This window comes from Apteryx mantelli, chromosome 6 (genome assembly GCF_036417845.1).
Source record: "Apteryx mantelli isolate bAptMan1 chromosome 6, bAptMan1.hap1, whole genome shotgun sequence".
Taxonomy (NCBI): domain Eukaryota; kingdom Metazoa; phylum Chordata; class Aves; order Apterygiformes; family Apterygidae; genus Apteryx; species Apteryx mantelli.
The window spans coordinates 32,153,191-32,171,117 of record NC_089983.1 but is presented as its reverse complement, the minus strand read 5'-3'; the positions used below and the strand labels follow the sequence as shown (position 1 = coordinate 32,171,117).

The 17,927-nt window shown below is 43.7% G+C and overlaps 1 protein-coding gene across 1 annotated transcript in view; it reads left to right on the top strand.

Annotated features, from left to right (window-relative positions):
• LOC106499095 (unconventional myosin-X-like) overlaps positions 1–17,927 on the top strand; it is a 91,879-nt gene that overhangs the window by 47,127 nt on the left and 26,825 nt on the right. The window contains exons 22-26 of the mRNA XM_067298629.1: positions 4,282–4,388; positions 8,773–9,078; positions 12,586–12,625; positions 14,182–14,973; positions 17,162–17,285. Coding sequence (XP_067154730.1) covers positions 4,282–4,388; positions 8,773–9,078; positions 12,586–12,625; positions 14,182–14,973; positions 17,162–17,285 — 1,369 coding nt within the window. The remainder of the gene's footprint in view (positions 1–4,281; positions 4,389–8,772; positions 9,079–12,585; positions 12,626–14,181; positions 14,974–17,161; positions 17,286–17,927) is intronic.

Here is a 17,927-nt window from a genome sequence, read left to right as displayed (position 1 = left end):
ACTGATGACAAGCAGGACATCCAGGCTGCCTTGAGCCACGGGCAGCAATAGGATCCTTTTTCTCTTCATTCCCTGTTGTGCATCCTGAAGGCCTGAGTCCATCTGACTGTTTTTACTCACTCCTTGACATGCACAAACAATCCTTCTGGAAAAACAAAACTGATAGTAGGTTGTAGCAAATAAAATGTGTTTGGATTTTACCAAAACACTGGATATACGCTCATTTAATATTTTTGAATGCTTCTGTCCTAGAGACTAAAAATTGGCTAACGGCCTGTATGGAGCATTTTTGGTGAACACCAGTCTCTCTGCCAGGGCACTGGTCACTATTGGGTCCAACTATTGTGGGAAGAAAGAAATGATTAAAAATGACAGTCCTTGGATCTCTTTATTCCTTTATGATTCAGAAGGAAAGTTGGAATCAGTTAGGGAGCAGTTGGGCTGTCTTATATGGTTGTAGAAGTTATTTTATTTTCTGCACGGTTTGGATTTGAGGTATGTACCCTGGTAGAGGGGAGCGCTTTTTCTTATTTCTAAGGAATTTATCACTGCAAACCTGTCCTGCCCTGTTCCACCCTTGGTGCCATCTCTCAGCATGCTGAAGGCTGGCCAGCCCCCTGCTGCTCAAGGTGCTGTTGCTGTTGCTTTGCCATTTCATTTGTTGGACAAGTTGCTTCCTATCCTCCAGCATGCTCAGGTGCAAAGCCATTCCACTGTTCCCTTGCAGGCCCACCTTCGTGGCAGTGCCTCCAGGAAGCCTGGCTGTACAAAGGCGGCTGGCAGGGGAGGCTGCTGCCAGCCTCGCGGAGCAGTGCTGTTTCCTGGTAGTCCCTTCCCCGCTGCCTGGATCCAGCTGTTGTGTCTCGTCTTTGGATTACAAAGTGCTTTGCATTCATATTTTAGCCAGTGCTAGATAACACAGGGCTGGGATACTTGGGCTGATGAAGAAAAGAGCCCTGGTTTTGCAGAGGTTTTTGGGTGAGGGTGAAGTAAAGTTACCAGCCAAAGCGCACAGAGCATCGGTCACTGTCCCGGACAGACAGTGCCCCGATGTGCTCTTGCTGCCCCTGCTGCTGCTGCAGGTGCAGCTCTGGTACCAGGCAGCAGTGTCTGCCACCAGCTGAGAACTGATCTTGACTCATGGAGCCAGAAGTGGCAACTGAGAAAGGTGTGACAAGCCAACAGGGGATGTAACCTGGGAAGAAGTACAGAGGGTGGATGAGGAGTAAGGCTTATAGAAGGGGGAATACTTCCTGCAGAATGAATGGAAGGATAATTATATCCCTAGCAATTGTTTGGAAGAGGAAGGAAAAGACTCTGTGAATTAGTTCAGGGGATTGTGAAGCTTGGGAAAGGAAATAGGGGAGGAAGGGCAGGATGATCTTTGTGTTTTTCATTAAGAATAGAGCAGCTGCTGGGCTGGCAATTGTCAAATTAATGTTTATAAGAGGTACTGATGTATGTAAGGCAGGTTTTATCCAGTGGCGTGGTAGAGGTGAGGGCTTAGATTCAGATGGGCAGTGTGATAACAGAAGAGCTGGGCTAAGGACCCTGGTCTTCACTGGGGATGTGCTTGGATGAAGCAGCAGCACTGAGGCTCACAGGTTCATGCCTTTCCCTCCATGCTCCTGGACCTTCTGCCGTACTCACCCATACCCATGACACGGATTTCCTAAGGCTGTTTAATGCAGTAATTCTTGCTGTTTGAAAGCATTTAACTGCTATTTTGCAGGGCCTGTTTGTTGGAGGAGGATTCTGTATGTGACTATGTGACTTCCAGGTCACAGTGATCCACTTCTTCCTTTCCCAGTGTCATCCCCTAGGGAATCACAGGATCACACCTATATACCTCTATACATGGGTACACACAGAGTTACATTTGTGTCTGCTGATCCACACACAACCTTTGCACATGTCCACAGCTGCACTGACAGTGCATGCGGGCATTTAGATTGTGAAGAATATAGTCGTTTTGTGTGCTGCCGCACTGTGGTTTAAATCTTGGTCAGTATCTAGTATGAGTGAATATGATAGAAGTAGCCTATATGTTTTGTCTAATCATTCCTTCCTCAGGTGAAAATGATCTCATGTTTTCAGAAAGTGACCATGAATTACAACAGAGAAACAGCCAAGTTACCTTCACAGCATGTCAAAAATATTTCTGGATTTGAATTCATTTTACTCTTCCTTGTCATCTACAGAAGGTTAAAAAAAACCAACAAAATGCCAGTAGGTTATAGCTAGGTATTGCTTTCAAGCCTCATCTCATTTGAGATTAACCCTTCACCCCCAAGCATATATAGAAAACCTTGTCATAATAAGTGGGTCTTGTTGAACTCTGCAAACCTCAAAAATTTTTTTTGTTTTTTTTCCTCCTCACTGGCACAACAAAGTCTATGCTTGCTAGTGAAACACTGATGGACTAAATATTTTTGCAACATGGTGACAATAATGGATTGAGTGTCCAGTGCTTTGCTAGTTGCATTCTTGAAAAGGGTGACTGCTGCTTGGTTCTTTAAATGTTCACAGTGTTCAAGACCACATCCAAATGTAATGGAAAGAGCAATCCCTGTCTCAAAGAAGCCTTTAAAAGGCTGACAGGGGAAGTGGATGTACACATGCAGGGATGGATGCCAACTTCATGGTTGGCGGTACCTTGATAGTGAACTTTCTTTTAAAGTTACTTGGTAGATGGTTACTTAGTCATTTCAAAACAGACAATTTCTTAAGACCATCTTAATGCAAACTGCGCCCCAGGAGAAAGCTGAGTCCAAGGAAGCCAGTGGCAAGGGACACTAACTCAGGGAGAGGCTTCAGTACCTGATGGTTATTGGGGGGGAGAGAAAGGAGCCTAAATAAGTGATGAGGCTAAAATCAGTGGTGGAAGGGAAGATATACAGAGGCGTAAGGGGAGGTCAGTGGAGAGGGGAAGACTTTATGCAGAGCATTGGACTAAATGACCGTTCAAATCTCTGAACATCCTATGGCCCCTCAGCATAGCCACATAGAACCAGTAAATTTGTAAGGAGTTTTCACTCATTAAGGTAGTTCTGCAGACTGGTGAGTGCGAGTTCACAGCCTGTGTTCGTGGCAGTGCTTTAACAAGTGCAGCAGCACTTTCCTAGGGGAGTTGGATCTCTTGCTGGCCCCAGCAGTGACTTAGCCAATGTCAGGCAGGTCACATGAGCATGGCCATATGGCAGTTGCGGCTGTGACTGCAGCTTGTATGGACATAGCTCAGCCAACTTTAATCTAGCCTGGGTACAGCTAACAGTGTACCCACAGTGCTACAGAGCTCTGTGCAGGCTGCAGACCTTCTCAAACGGCTAAGTATGTATTTCAGCAAGCAGAACTCCGTGCTAACATCAGGCAAGGCAGCTGATTTAAAGTAGCTTGGATATGTCAGCACAATTCATGTAAACATACCCTTATCTTGCTTGTATCTGAGTCCCTTTGTCCCTAAGATAGCACTGCCTTCCCTCATCCAAGCTATAAGCACTGAGGAGAGGTTTGAAATACAGGTGATGGAGGATGCTAGAGAAAATATTAGATCCTGAAGTACAACCACTAATACAGTAACTTGGAGACCTCTCCTGCTGGGGGTCAGTTCCCTCTAGTGCATGCTCTACTGCTTAACTCTTCAGCTCAGAGTTCCTGGAGGTTCGTGGGGTGCTTCAGCTCCTGTGCAGAGCAGGGTGGGATGTAGTATGCTCAGTGTTGCACCATGGCAGGACTTTTAGCTTTCCTGCTGCCTTGCATTAAGACTGCTGATCAGATTGCTCCCTGGAGTCTAGAAATCAAGATGTTCCTCCTTTTTCTTGAAATGTGGACCAGTTTCTTTGCAAAAAATTTAATCATCAAAGTTGGTCTCAGTGCCTGCTTCAGGGAGGTACCAGATTGTGCAGGGAAAGCTGTCAGCTGGGAAAGAGTTAATAGCAGGCACAAGCACAGGCTCTCCTCCTCCTCCCTCCTTTTTCCCTCCTTCCTCTGCTCCCTCCCTCTCTCTCTTTTAAGTCTTGACCACAGAGTGAAAGGAGGCGGGGGTTGGGCACAGAGTTCGACTCATGTCGCTGCAAAACTTTTTCCCGGTGCTATGAGTAAAGGCACCCAAGGGGGCAAAGCGCCGAGGCTAGTGCTGGAGCGCCTGCAGCAGAGCTTGCAGGCGCCAGCGCATAGAGCACACTCTGTGCTGGTCACCAGGGGATGAAATCTCCCGGCTCTCCCGGGGACTGACTTCTTTCCTCTCTTTGTGTTTATTGAAACTCCTCCCCTTGGCGTCAGGTTTTCCTGAAGGAAGCTCTTGAGCAGAAGCTGGAGAAGGATCGGGAAGAGGAGTTGAGGAAAGCAGCTATAGTCATCCGGGCCCACATCTTGGGCTACATGGCAAGGTCAGTGCTGTGGGCTGCCCCACCATCCCTTTGCTTGCGTGCCTGGGATCACCTTGACCCCTTACTTTGCTCTCTGGTCTCCTCGCCATCGCTTCCCTCCTCCCCCCCTTTATTGCAAGGGCGAGCTGCAGCATCTGCCCTCTCCTCCACTGGTACCAGTTCTGCCAAACCCTTGCTGTACCTTTGCCACCTCTTCTTGAATTCTGCACACACTTGCACCTTCTCTCATGCTCTGCTCAACAGGCTTCTGCGGGGACCTCTGTACCCATTGCCTGCCTCTGAAGGCACCTTTTCCTTGCCTTCAGGGCTCTCCAGGCTGGGCTCCACCTATGCTTTGGGTCCCCTCCTTTCCCTTATGCCTGTCAACTCTATTTACTGCTCCCCCTGCGTATCGCTGCTTCTTCGCTCCCAGCTCTGCCTTTGCTCACACTCTTTCCTTGCCCTGCCTGTTTGCCTCGTGATCTCCCTCTCCTTTTAATTAACTCTTCAAAATTGGTTTTTGGCCAGCTTTGCACCAGTAATCTCCTCTCAGCCGCTCCCTTTTGCACCTGACCAGGGGAGGGCTGGGAGAACCAACTGCAGACAAACTGCCCCTCCTCTGCCCCTTGCAGTCAGTGTAACAGCTGACTCCTTAATGGCTGTGGCATGCACGCTTAATCCCAGTAAGATGCTCTTTCCTGGCTGGTCTCTGCTCCAGACACCTGTCAGTCAGGGGTGTGAGGAGGTGAAATCCCTGGCCAGCAGAGCTGTTTCAGCAGGCACTCTTATTAGAGCTCCAGTTACACCAGGTAGCTCATTTTGCTTTGGGAAATGTGTGCAAAGGTTTTACCCTGCCTTGCCCATGTGGCATATCAGCAAAATACACACTGGTCTTGGGGGCTTTTATTCATTTATTTATTTCCCCTTAGGAGGACAAATGAGCTAGCTCTAATGTTTGTACATGAGATTGCAAGTTCTTTGTGTCAGGGCCTCTGCTCTATTTTACTTTGTGTCTAGCATTTGGAGAGAGGGGTAAGGATTAACATGCACAGAAAGATTGATTTTTCTGGGAAACATCACTGCAGGCAAACTGGATTATTGCTTTTCTGAGTTCCTGGGAAGGTAACTGCTGGCCTGCAGGGCTGTGACGGAGATAGTGTTGCAGCAGCGTTCCTCTTGGCTAGAAATCCTGTGGCCCTCCAGTCTGCAGATCTGGATTCCCTGTCCCACATGTTGTTCTTCCAAGTCTCATCTTCAGAACAAGCCGTGTTTGTACAGCCAGAGTGGAAATCCTCACAGAGCAGCTGGAGGCAACTGGGCTTTGCAGGGGAGGAGAGTAGGGAGTGAGAAAAGAGCAAGGGAGAGAGATTGGAACTTTTCTGTGAAGAGTTTCCAGTTGCACTGCACCTGTATTGGAGAAGGTCCATCAGGAGGGAGTTCATTTGTGCAAGTGGCGAATGGTCTGTGCAGAGCTGGGCAGAGGTAAGGGGTATCAGCAAGTGCTGCCTTGAGCTTGATACCTTTTCTGTTAGTTTTGCAAGGACAAGTGTGTTTAAATTTGTTTGGTCTCATGCAAAGTAGGCTAGCAAAGAAGGGTACATGTGCCACAAGAAGGATTTTACAGTACTGGTTTCTCCTTTGCGAACTTGTTCAGAGAGCCTGAGGAAGCAGCCCTTAGGGATGGATGGTTTGCTTTGCTCTCTCTCCCAGCAGCCTCGTGTCTCTGAATGGTCACTAAAGTGAAAGATAAGAAAATCTAGCTCATGCAAATGACCCTGTTATCTGTAGCAAAACCATGGAGATCAGCTGCAGGTAACAGCTTCACCAGCTAAAATGCAGAAAAATGTTCCTAGGCTTGCAGGGTCCATGAAGAATATTTGGTATAAATTTGGCAGTGTCTCTGGATCCTGCTGGACTTTATTGCTCAGGGTAATAAGGCGATAGGAAATTACTCGATAGCCATGTGGTCTCTGGTCCTTGGAGACATAACTGCCAACTACAGTTCATCAACAGAATAATTAATTAAATTCCAAAGGCAGCACTGGAGCTCATAGTCATGCTGCTCTCTCTTGTGATACATGGTCAGGATGTCTCCCAACTCCTCTACGCGGATTTAAGGCTGAATTTGTTTGGGCAATGCAAGAGGGAGAGTGGAAGGCTGAACATGGGGAGTGAAACTTGGGCTGTGTGCAGCAGCTCCAGCTGAATGGCGCCTGTGAGCTCTGCTGTGGTCATGAGGAAGGAGGGGGCACTTCAGTCTGGAAGATTAGCAGGCAGAGCCAGCCTGTAGCTGGGCAGGGCTTGGCACACGTTGCACTCAACAGAGTTTCTGGCAGATGCATTATGTAGAAGTTAGAGTGCCCTTTTTGATGCACTTATATCTGCCTTAGCAGAGGGTGCATGTGCAGCTGTTCACACCCCATGTGCAGGGGGCAGGGAGGACAGCAGGAGTAGGGGTGAGGGAACTACAGCCCAAGAGCAATTCATCAAAAACCTCCCAATTCTTATCACCTCTTCCCTTTTCTTTTCATTGTGTTTCCTTCCTTTGACTTGATCCTTATAGAAAAAAGAGCGACCTCTGCACACTACAGCTATTTGCAACCCTCCCCTGATTTTATTGACGAGGCTGATGTATCTGATGTGCAAGGAGGTGGCAAGTTGTCAACATGGGCCCCTGTTTGCCATTTGAAGAGGGTTTGATTGCCAGGAAGGGGATTTTGAAGTGTGTCTTCTCCTTGGGGGGTTGCAGAAGGTCTGTGTGAAGGATATGTGAGAATGCTGTGCTATTTCCAGCATGCTTTCTAGGACTATAAAACCTCACAGGATTACTGCAGCCTGCTGGTCTAAGCTCCTGTGTAACACAGGCCATAGGATTTTCCTGTGCAAATTCTGGCTTGGAGTAGGGTAGATTTTGATTCAAATAATACCAGTGATAATTTCACTACAGCAAGGTGTATATTAAGGTGTATAAATCTCTTCAGTTGCTTTAAAAATATGCAGTTTGTTTCCAGTCTGAATAGACTTCAGCTTCAAGTCAATTGAATCTTATTTCCCCTATAGATAAATAGAAATGCCCCCCAAACAGTTCTCATGTGGGTACTTTGACCGGGATCAAGCCATTCCTTAACCTTCTCTTTTCTAAGGTAAAGGAACAAGCTCCTGAAATCTCTTTTTCTATAAGCCAGGATTTCCGGTTCTGGTTTTGTTTTCTCAGAAATCACTTGAGATTCTAACATTGCTCTTGAAACAGAGTGTTAGCACTGAACACAAGATAAAAGTAGCAGTGCAGTCCCCTCCTACACTGTATTCTTGCTTGCAAGTACAAAAATCCCAGTAGCTTTTTTTCTATAGCATTGTGTTAGGAGTTTGCCTTCAGCTGGTGATCCCTGTGGCCTAACTTTCTAATTCCTAATACAGAATCTCGCATCAGGTGTGTTTGGCCTTTGGTTCCTTGATACAAGACCTTATGTTTGGCTCTTTCTAATAGTTTAATGTTTGCTTGAATCTAGCTTACAAATTGATCCAGATTACTGTGTAACAGTAACTCTTTTATTACTTGCCCAGTTTGTGTATCATGTACAGACTTCCACCAGTGATTTTTTTTATTAATATTTCAGGTTCTTGGTAAAAGTATTCAGTAATGCAGAGGCAAGAACTGACTCTGCTAGGACTGCACTAGACTAGAAACATAGTGAATGATGATTCTTTTATTTCGAGCCCTAACCATGTTTGGGGTTTGTTTAAGGTACCAAGCTGATTTTGATTTTATTATTGTTTAAGCAAAATGTTGTTCAATATAAGTACATGCTTTATGGAAGCCTGTTATGTCAACAGGTTTACATTCAGCAATCAAACTTGTATCACTCTGTTCTCCCCCAAATAATACCAGATTAGTGGCAAGATCTATTTTTGCCCCATTTTATACTCATTTTTCCTGGAGTTCCTTTTGACTGCTTAAAAGATGAGATATTGGGCAAGGTAGGGCAGGATTTGTTCTCATACAGTAAGGTCATTTGTATGTTTTTATATAATAAATCCACACTGAGTGATCATGCTACTTATGCAGTGTGTGCATGTGCATGCAATGCAAGTAGGCTTTGGGCCCACGGACCTTCTCTTTCTGTGTTCCAAATATCTGTCCTTCTTTCTCAGGTAGTCTTCACAAAAGTAGATGCCTATGGAAACAGAAATCAGTGATAGATGTAGGAGTGAGGACAGAGGGGAGAAAAAGATTTATGAGTAACAGCAGCAGAGGAAAAGAAATTATGTCACTCCTGAGCAATATTATTCCAAGTCCAATTATTTGTGGATTTGATAAGGTTGATTGATATACCCTGGCGTGGAAAATGCGGTGTGGTTTCATGCCCTGCTTCATGTCCTGTTAAGTGTCTGGTTCTGTTTTTAGGAAGAAGTATCAAAAGGTGCTAGCCAGTGTCGTTATAATACAAAAGAACTACCGAGCATACTTCTGGAAGAAGACCTTGCTGCAACTGAAGGCCGCTGCAGTCATTCTGCAGAAGCACTGGCGTGGCCACCTGGCTCGCAGCCTCTACCAGCACCTGCTGCAGCAGGAACAGCAGCGGAAACTGGAAGTGGAGGAGAGGAGGAGGCAAGAAGAGGAAGAACTGATCAGAAGAGAGGAAGAGGAAAGACAATGGCAAGAAGAGGAGGCGTGTAGGAGGAAACAGGAAGAGGAAGAGGTGAAGGAAAGGTACAACCTGGAATCTTGCACTCATAGATCCCTAGCACTGAAACTGCCAAGGTGTAAGAGAGGGTCTGCGGCTTTGGCATGACAATAACATGGGACAGCAATTCCCTGAGACAGTGTCCCAGTGCTGGGGCAGAGGTGGGGTGGGATGCAGATGGCTCAGAATGGAAAAGCAGGATGGAAAAGGAGTGTCCTGCGTCCTTTAGGAAAGCTAATTCTGGGGTATTTTTACCTCTGTTAGTGTTTTTTCCTCCTTTGAAAGGTACATGTGAAGGAAGGAGTTGATTTTGTTGATTGGAAAGAGATGCATATTTTTTTCCTTGCCTTCACAGTGGTAGAGGAAGGTTTATGCAGTCCTCCAAAACATGGAGACTTAGCACTGTGAGATGGTACCAGACTTCACAGCTCTCTGGTTTGCCCAAAAAGCCAAGTCAGAAAGCAAGATGGGCAGTGCATCTGTACTGGTATGGCAGTTCCTACACTCTGGCGAATACACGTGGTCCCCCTGTTCCTGCTGCAGTAGCTCTCTTCAGGGAAATAGGTGTGTCAAGAGTTAGGGAGGGGAAAGGAAAGGCTAACCTGGCAAAAGGAAGAGAGCAGTCTGTGAACAGTGATAGTGCACTGATTGAGACTGCTGCACATCACATATCAGTTGCTGTTCTCTCCTTGGTTACCTGCATCCTATCCGAACTGGGTGTCTCCAGATAATCTTTTGTTTCAAGAAGCGTAAAACTTCAACTACAGGAAAGTTATACACGTTTGAACAAATAAATCCTGTGACAATTTAAGCACTTTGTAAATAGCTGTTTTATGTTTCTTATTTTGGACTTTTATTACAAGTTCAGTATTTAACCTCAGAAATGAGACAGAAGTCCATAGAAATTGGAAATTGGCTAATCTAATGAGAACAAGCGGGAAAAAAAAAAAACAACACACCCATGCAGAGACAAAATCAGAAGGACTAAGGTGCAAACTAAGATAAACTAACTAGGAAAATAAATTTTAACAAGCAATTATTTTATGTACCCTCATAGTAAAAGAGAGACAAGGGGCAATTTGGTCTACTGTTCAATAGGAAGAACAAAGTATAATACTGAAAAAGCTAAAGTGCCTAATGATATTTTTATTTGTCTTCCCCAAAAAGATTAGCTATTGGACACTAAGCACAATACAGATGTGCAAGAATTCAGAACCCAGCAGGGAAAGAAAATGTTAGAGAATGCTCAGATAAATCAGTTTAAAAAGAAGTCATCTGAACTTGGTGAAATTAATGTTTGGGTACTCTGAGAACTGGCTGAAGCAGCTATTATCTTTCTCCTCTGTGGATAGCAGTGGAGGTTCCATAAAACTGGAAAAACATAAACATAACTGATCCCCTTTTAAAATGGAGAAAAGGAAGAACCAGGAATTCTGGACCAGTCAGCTAAACCTCAATTTCAGGAAAATATTGAGCCAAATAATCAAACAAGCAGTTATAAGTACTTGATGATAAGGAGGTAAGAGCCAACATGGATTTTTGAAGAACAAACAATATCAAAGTTATCTACTTCTTTCTGTGATAGCTTATGACATGCCTTGTGAATAAGGAAAAGCTGTAAGAGGATAGGTATCTTGACTTTAGTAAGGGCTTTGGCATATTCTGACAATACTTGTAAAACACTATAAGGAATGTGGTTTCAATAAAACTAGGTAAAATCAGAGTAGGGTTGGTGGTTTAACTGATGAAAAAAGCACATTTGTATTAGTAAACAATAGTACTTATCTGATAAGTAAAAGAGAAATGCTGGATGGGATTCTTCAGGACTGTGCTGGATGTGATATTAATGCAATTTTTTCATAATAAGTTGGATGATGAAATATGAGTATGCTTATTAAATTTGCAGATAATACCATCTGGTGAAGGTCTGCAAGTATATAGCCAGACAGGATTACAATTCAAAATAATTTTGGCAAATTGAAGAAGTGGTCTGGAAAACATAGATTAACATTCACTACAGGCAAGTATGCAGATCTACAGTTAGGAATAATCAAATGCACAAAGAGAAGAGGAGGAACAACTAGTTCAACATCAGGAAGATGGTCTGGAGGCTTTAAGCCGAGTATTAGTCACCAGTTCGTGCCGTAGTGAGAGAAAGCAAATGCCATATATAAACAAGATTGTTTTTGTAAGATGCGGAGTGTTTCTTTTGCTCTGCTTGGCATTGATAAGGCCTCAGTTGGAGTACTGTCCCTAGTTTTAGGTATCACATTTCAGAAAGAGTGTGAGGATGGATGGAGACCAGCAAGAAGTATCAGAGGTCTAGAAAATGTGAGGAACAGTTGAACTAATCAGTGTGCAGGTTGTAGGTGGTATGTCTGATTCGCTTTGAAATGGCTCTTCTTGCACCCTCATATCATTTTAGGCAGTTGTTTAACCTGCTGTTACCAGTAGAGATGGAACCATCTCGGTCCCACTTACGTCATTTTCATTATAAACATGTCCTGTTTTTTTTTGTTTGTTTGTTTGTTTTTGAGAAAGAAAAAGTGAGAGGTCTAAGAACATTGTGACTTGCAGCTGCAAATTAGAATTTCGCTGGGAAAAGCTGTAGGGCCTGGGAAATAACTGTTGTTGCCCTCCTGTTCTGAGCAAGATTGAATTATAGGTTTGAAAGTTACCACTGCCTGTCTGAATTTAGCTATGCACTGGTTGCTATGGGAAGCTTCTGCCATCCAGCCACATCCTATCACTACTGCATATGCATGACCCTGGCATTTGTCTGTCTACTAGTTCAGTTGCTTGTAGCATGCTGACCATAGACAAAGTGGTCATGGTGACAGCCTTCCCTTAAAGTACTACCTTTTTAGTCTGGGCGGAGATGCAGCACCATGGGATAATTTCTTCCTCTAGTCATGTTTACTAACAAATTCTGACTCTTACAGCCTTTATTTGTAAACTGAGAAGTTATGTAAGCTGGAGGACCGAGGTCTTCAGGATAGAAAGCCTTCCACTTAGCCATTTCACAGAGTACAAAAATTTGGTAAATTCTTCTTGGGTTTAAATAGTATATTGGATGCAAAACAAAACACAGTCTCAGCACTTGTATTATAATAGTTCTTTTTTAACAAAACAAACACAGAACTTCCTGAAATCTGTCAGTTATACATGTAGTGGCTCATTTAATATCCATAGACTTACAGCACTTCCTACTATGCTCAGTGGCTTCAGTGCACATTTATCATGAATCTAACTGATCTGTCTTTCTGTTACTGTTTCCAATGTCCTTCCTCCCGTGTTCCAGTTAATCCAACTTCCTGATTGATCTGAAAGTTAAGTGCATGGGGAAAATGTGCTGTATCAACAAAGGTCATGCCAACCACAGAGAAATTCAAGTTTTACTAAATTACAAAAACTCTGAAAAAACTACCTTGTTGTAACCCTAACCACGGACAGATGATGTGTCCTTGTATTTCTTAAAGCTTCATCCAGGAGAGCTGCATGTATCTCTGACTATCATTTCTTGTTTTTAACAGAGAAAAGGAGCAACTGAATGCTCTACTCCAGGTGGCTCAGGTAAGTTTAGTAGTTTATTCTTTCCATATGGCTCCTCTGAGGATCTATGAAGGGTCCTCCATTGCCTACGCTTTCCCCTGGAGCTAATACCTCTACTTTACTGTGGCAACACTGTTTAGAAAATGGGCTTTGTTCCCTCACAACTTGCAGGTGTTTGGCTTTGGCAAAAGTGCATAGAGCTAGCAAGCTTTTTTTTCCCGCAACTCGTGTACCAGCTTGCATAGTTCCTATTTGAATATTTCAGTACTGAAAATGCAACATCCTTCTTTTCTCTCTACTGCTTGAGCTTATTACATGACCTTGTGATGTGCTGCACTGTGACAGTCTGTTTTGCTGGACTGTTGCCTGTAACAGCCAAAATAAAGAGTGTACAAGGCTGTTGCCATGGCTAAAATAAACCCCTTGTAACTGATCTAATTGTTGGTACTTGATATTTTAGAAGAACAGACCACCTAACCTGAGGTGTGTGAAAACAGCTGTATATCTTCTGATTTGTTTTCCCATACCATTCATTCCCCAGTTTTGGGCCAGTTCTGTTCAGAAGAGATGAAACATTAGAATATAACAATTTATTTATGCATAAGTAAGAGTCAAGTAGAAAACAAGCAACGAGGTAAATCATAAAGAAAACAATGGTTGTGGCTGAAAGGAACCAATTCATTGGCTGCACTGTCACATTCCTGTGTGGAAGTACATGGAATCCTTCAGAACCTATTTTTGCTTTTTTCTGTGTGTTTGTTTTCAGCATCTTCAGTGGACGGGGAGGGTGGCTTTATGTTATAGCTAAACCTCAATGACAGTTACCAGTATCTTCTGTCTTCAAATTATTGTGCAGTTACTAGAAATCTCTTCAGTTCCTTTAGTGTGGTGAATAGAGGAACAGGCAGAATCTTCAGCATCCTGCCATCCAGCATCAATCAGAGATGCTGACTAACGCCAAGAAATTCAAGATAGTGTTTTGGTGGGGTGGGGTCAGGGAGGATACTGTCCCACTTCACTGCAATATCCCTTCCAGACCCAGACTCTGATGGTCAGACCCCCAACTCGGCAAGCAACAAAATCTCCAAATTTTTTCATGATATACCTGGGAGATACTCAGCTCACTGGTGGCATAGGAAGTCTCTTAAACAGGTTATGCATATATGTGTTCATATATAGTTGCTCTCCCCTATATGTCTAAGTGTGTGTGTGTGAGATGGTCCAAAAAGGGAGGAAGCACTTTCAGGATGCTTCTATCCAAATTCTAATGTACAGAGCAGCTGACAGACTCTTCTAAAAATTCACTGATCCCAGTCAGCTATTTTGCGCCATTCAGAAAGGAAGTAGGTTGCTGGAAGAAAGAAGGTAGCTGAAGATCCAGCAGGTCTACCTTTAACTTTTACACCATGGATGATTGCAGTTGCTAGTCAGAAAAGGAGAGGATACTTAGGGTCATCTTTTTGCAGAAAGGAAGTGCAAGACAAGCATGGGAGATAGGAAGAATAGAAGGTTCAGGCAAGGACCACCTGTAGGTTAAGAAACAGCTTTAACTTTAACATTGTGACAAATTCTTTAAGGTGGAACTAGTAAAGACTGAGGAGGCAGATATTCCCCTGCAAGAAGAAGAAAGACATCAAATGGAGGAGATCTTAAGACTGGAGAAGGAGATTGAGAAGTTGCAGAAACAGAAGGAGGATCACATGTCCATCATCTGTGAAAACACCAGGAATGAAATCAATCGGCAGAGAGAAGAAGAGATCCAGAGGCTGGAAAAGGAGGCATCTAGGGTTGCCCAGGAGTTCTTGGAGCTGCTGGATTTTGGCAATCTGGATGAAAGCGTGCAGAATTTAGAGCGCTCACTCTCCAGTGAGGGGACGCTCAACATAGACTGTAGTCTGGTGGCACCATTGGCTGAAGAAGAAGTGGATGAGGGCTTTCATGCTGATGATGAGGGACGGCCAACTTCCAGTTTGGTGGTCTTGAATCAGCACAGCACAAGAAACAGCGATAACTACTCAGAGGAAGATGTGGACACAAACCTGTCGCTTCTCCAAAGGGAAGTGGGAGAGGTTGTGACTGCTCCAGGCCAACCTGTGGAAAGAACCACTAGCCCCAAGGAGCAGAGTGCTCTATCTGACCCAGGGGAAAGCATTTACAGCACTGTCTCAAATACACTGAGGAGTAACAGTGGAGAGGTGGGAGAGCCAATTTACAGTTTGCCTCCGGATGTGGAGTCTGACTATGACCATGAGGAGTTTGATGGCTGTGGAGATGCAGGTAGTGCCTCAGCTGAGCCTCTGAATGGTGAGGAAATCCTGAGACACTCCCATGGCACCAGCATGGACTCCAATCGTGGCAGCCTGGACTCGGTAAGAATCCCTCCTTTTGCTTTTCCGAATGTGAGTATGACTTTGATGTTTATAGCATCCTTGCCTTCTGTACTACATGTACAATATGCTTGCTTGCTTTAAGTATTGTGACTAATACGTAACTCTCTCTTACATCAGTGGTCAGCTTGAAAAAAGAGAAGGGTGATGTATAGGTAAATAGGAATTATCTGAAGGGCAGAGGACATATGACTTTCTAGCATTACCGGCACACAAGCTAGCACATAGGTACCCAGGTTATTTTAGACTGTTTTCATCATTATATATTAGCTTAACACCCTCTAGGAAGAGTAAAAGTCAGGCAGCTAATATCTACTTCTAGCATATGTTCTACTGTAGAGAGATTTCACAGTAGTAATCTGAGCTTCCAGAGGACAACCACAAGAGGAAACTAAAAGAGAAAGACTGGGTTTTGATTTGTTTCCATCACAAAAAATTTCTCTGGTCCTTGTCCTGTTAAAGGGTTCAGTCAAGGGTTTATTTTCAGCTGCCATATGCAGGTTAAGCTATTCTAAGGCTAGAAGAGATCACTGTGCTGATCCTGGGTGGGTTCCAGTGCATACAACCAAAATCACTGAACCTACTGTAGCAATCCTACAGCAAAGGGCATGACAGGGTAGTGAAGATGGTCTATTAGTCTGGCACTTGAAGGATCTTGGCTTAGATCCCAAACTAGGCCCTGGACTTCTGAGTGCACTAAGCAACTGCTTAATAATACAATAATAAATCCCCTAACAGACCAGGATGATAAATAAGCCCACAGAAGATTGTGAGGCATTCAGATGCAAAGCCAGTGGGGGCCCAAAAAATACTTGAGATAAATGATGTCCCTGAAAGCAGGGACTTGAATTTGAACTACAAATATCTTTTAGAAAATAGATTGAATTGTTTTAAGGAATTAAATTTTCTTCCTTTGCTATTCTTTTCCAATGGCAGATTATAAACCTCTTAAAAAGCTCCATGATTTCTTCCTGTTTGCATTTCCCTAATGTCAGCTGCCAGCCACCAGAATTTTTACAGTGTGCTCTGCTTGAATAAAAATCTTCATTCCTTAGGTACCTTCTCCGTGTGCAGGTCTCACTGATCAAGTAATCGTCAAGTCTAGAATCATTTTGTCACAGTGCTTATCACAGTCTAGGCCAGTTTCTACCATTTTTCTTAAAACATAAACAGAAGTAGAGGATTTTACTAGGCTCCTCAATGAGTAAGACTCATGAAAAATTCAGTTGCTACTAAGTCATGGCATAAGCCATGGAAAGAATTAACTGCAGCTCAGTCAGGATGCCATCAGTACCTGCTGACCCAGCAGTACCTGCTTTTTGAAACTTAACAGCAAGAGAGGGAAAATGAATGAGCAGAAGAGGAGGGCAGAGAGGATAGATGGCAAAGGGATAGCAGAGGGAAGACAGAGGAGGAGAAAAATGAAGAAGAGTAGCATACATTTGGGAAAGGAAAAGGACTGCTGCCTTTGTCAGTATTAAACTAATACAACCAATCAAAGGAAGTTGTTTAAGGTGAAGGAAATGATAGGGTAATTTGGGATTTCAAGTGTGAAGTACTTTCTTTTGACTGAGGGCCATTATCTACTTGGAGAACAGGAATGAATGAACACTATATTGTTATTTCATTTAAGTAATTTAGATCTTTGTTTTAGAGTTCAGTTATTCTGGAATGTGCTTTTTTTCTAGTAAACCAAAAGCAATTGGAAGTTGTAGGCATTTCCTTGCTGGGTTTAGATCAATGCTGCATCTTATCCAGTATCCTGGCCTGTCTGCCAGCAGAGTGACAGAGGCTATTACTAGCAGACAGTTTTGGAAAAATCCTCCAAAATGGAAAATTCTCTCCTAATCCCATTAAATTAGATTTTGAACTCTTGGCTCTGCCCTGGAAGAGGAAGGTTTGTTATTGCAGGTAACTGGAGTTTTCTAGCTGTATCCACTGCCAAATGTCACTCTCCTTTCTGGCATGAAAATTCCATGGTCCCTGGACAGTCTTGCTTTAGGCATTAATGGGTAAGCTGTCAAGCCTCTAGTTTTCCTGTGCAGCTTGCTTCATAAAGGGAGTATGTGTCGTTTTGCACCTTCTGATCATATGACTTCTGCAGTCTTGTTACTTTGCTCCAGTTCTGAGATTAGGAGAACTCAAGTAGTCTGTATTTTTTTTCTTCTAGTTTCTGGACAGTGAGGAGGAAGTGGATGTTTACATAGATACAGATGAAGAATTTTGTAACGGACGGGTCACCATCTTCAATGGTTCAGGACCACCCTATTTTCACAGCTATCTCTATATGAAGGGTAAGCAGCTTTAGCCAAAACCATGGAAGGGGAGCCAGGAAACCCACTTTCCTCTTCTGTTTCTCCAGAATCATCATCCTGCACTGCTCTTACTTCTCTGTGTACTCTCTTTTTCTGTCTTCCTTTATTTCACACCACCAAATAAAACAAGCAGCCAGACAGTGGATATCAGGGAATTAGATTGAATATCTTGGGCTCTGAGACCCATATATGTCCACTTATTCACGGTATGGATTTAAATGGCTCATTCTGAGCTACAACACTGAAGACAGTTCAAAAATATTTGAGTAGTGCATGGAGGAGGGGAGGAGTGATCTATAGGATTTTGAGGTGAGGAGATAATGGGGATAAGATTCAAAGCTGCTGAGAGATAGAGAAGAGTCCGTTCTTTTTCATGTATCAGAATTTCCTGTAACAGATGGCCATCTAGTCTGGTATCCAGTCATCTTGTGATGCCTGGGTCCCATATCAAATGCTGTAGGCAGGCTTGAAAGAAGCCCTGGAGAGGATGTCACACCACTGATGTCATTGACAGCTAGATAAATTCTTTGCATTTGATGTTGGGATTTTCAGAAGAGGCTGAAGGACCTAGGAACCTGGCTCCTTAAAAAAAATTCTCTTCCTACTGGCCTCTAGCAAAGC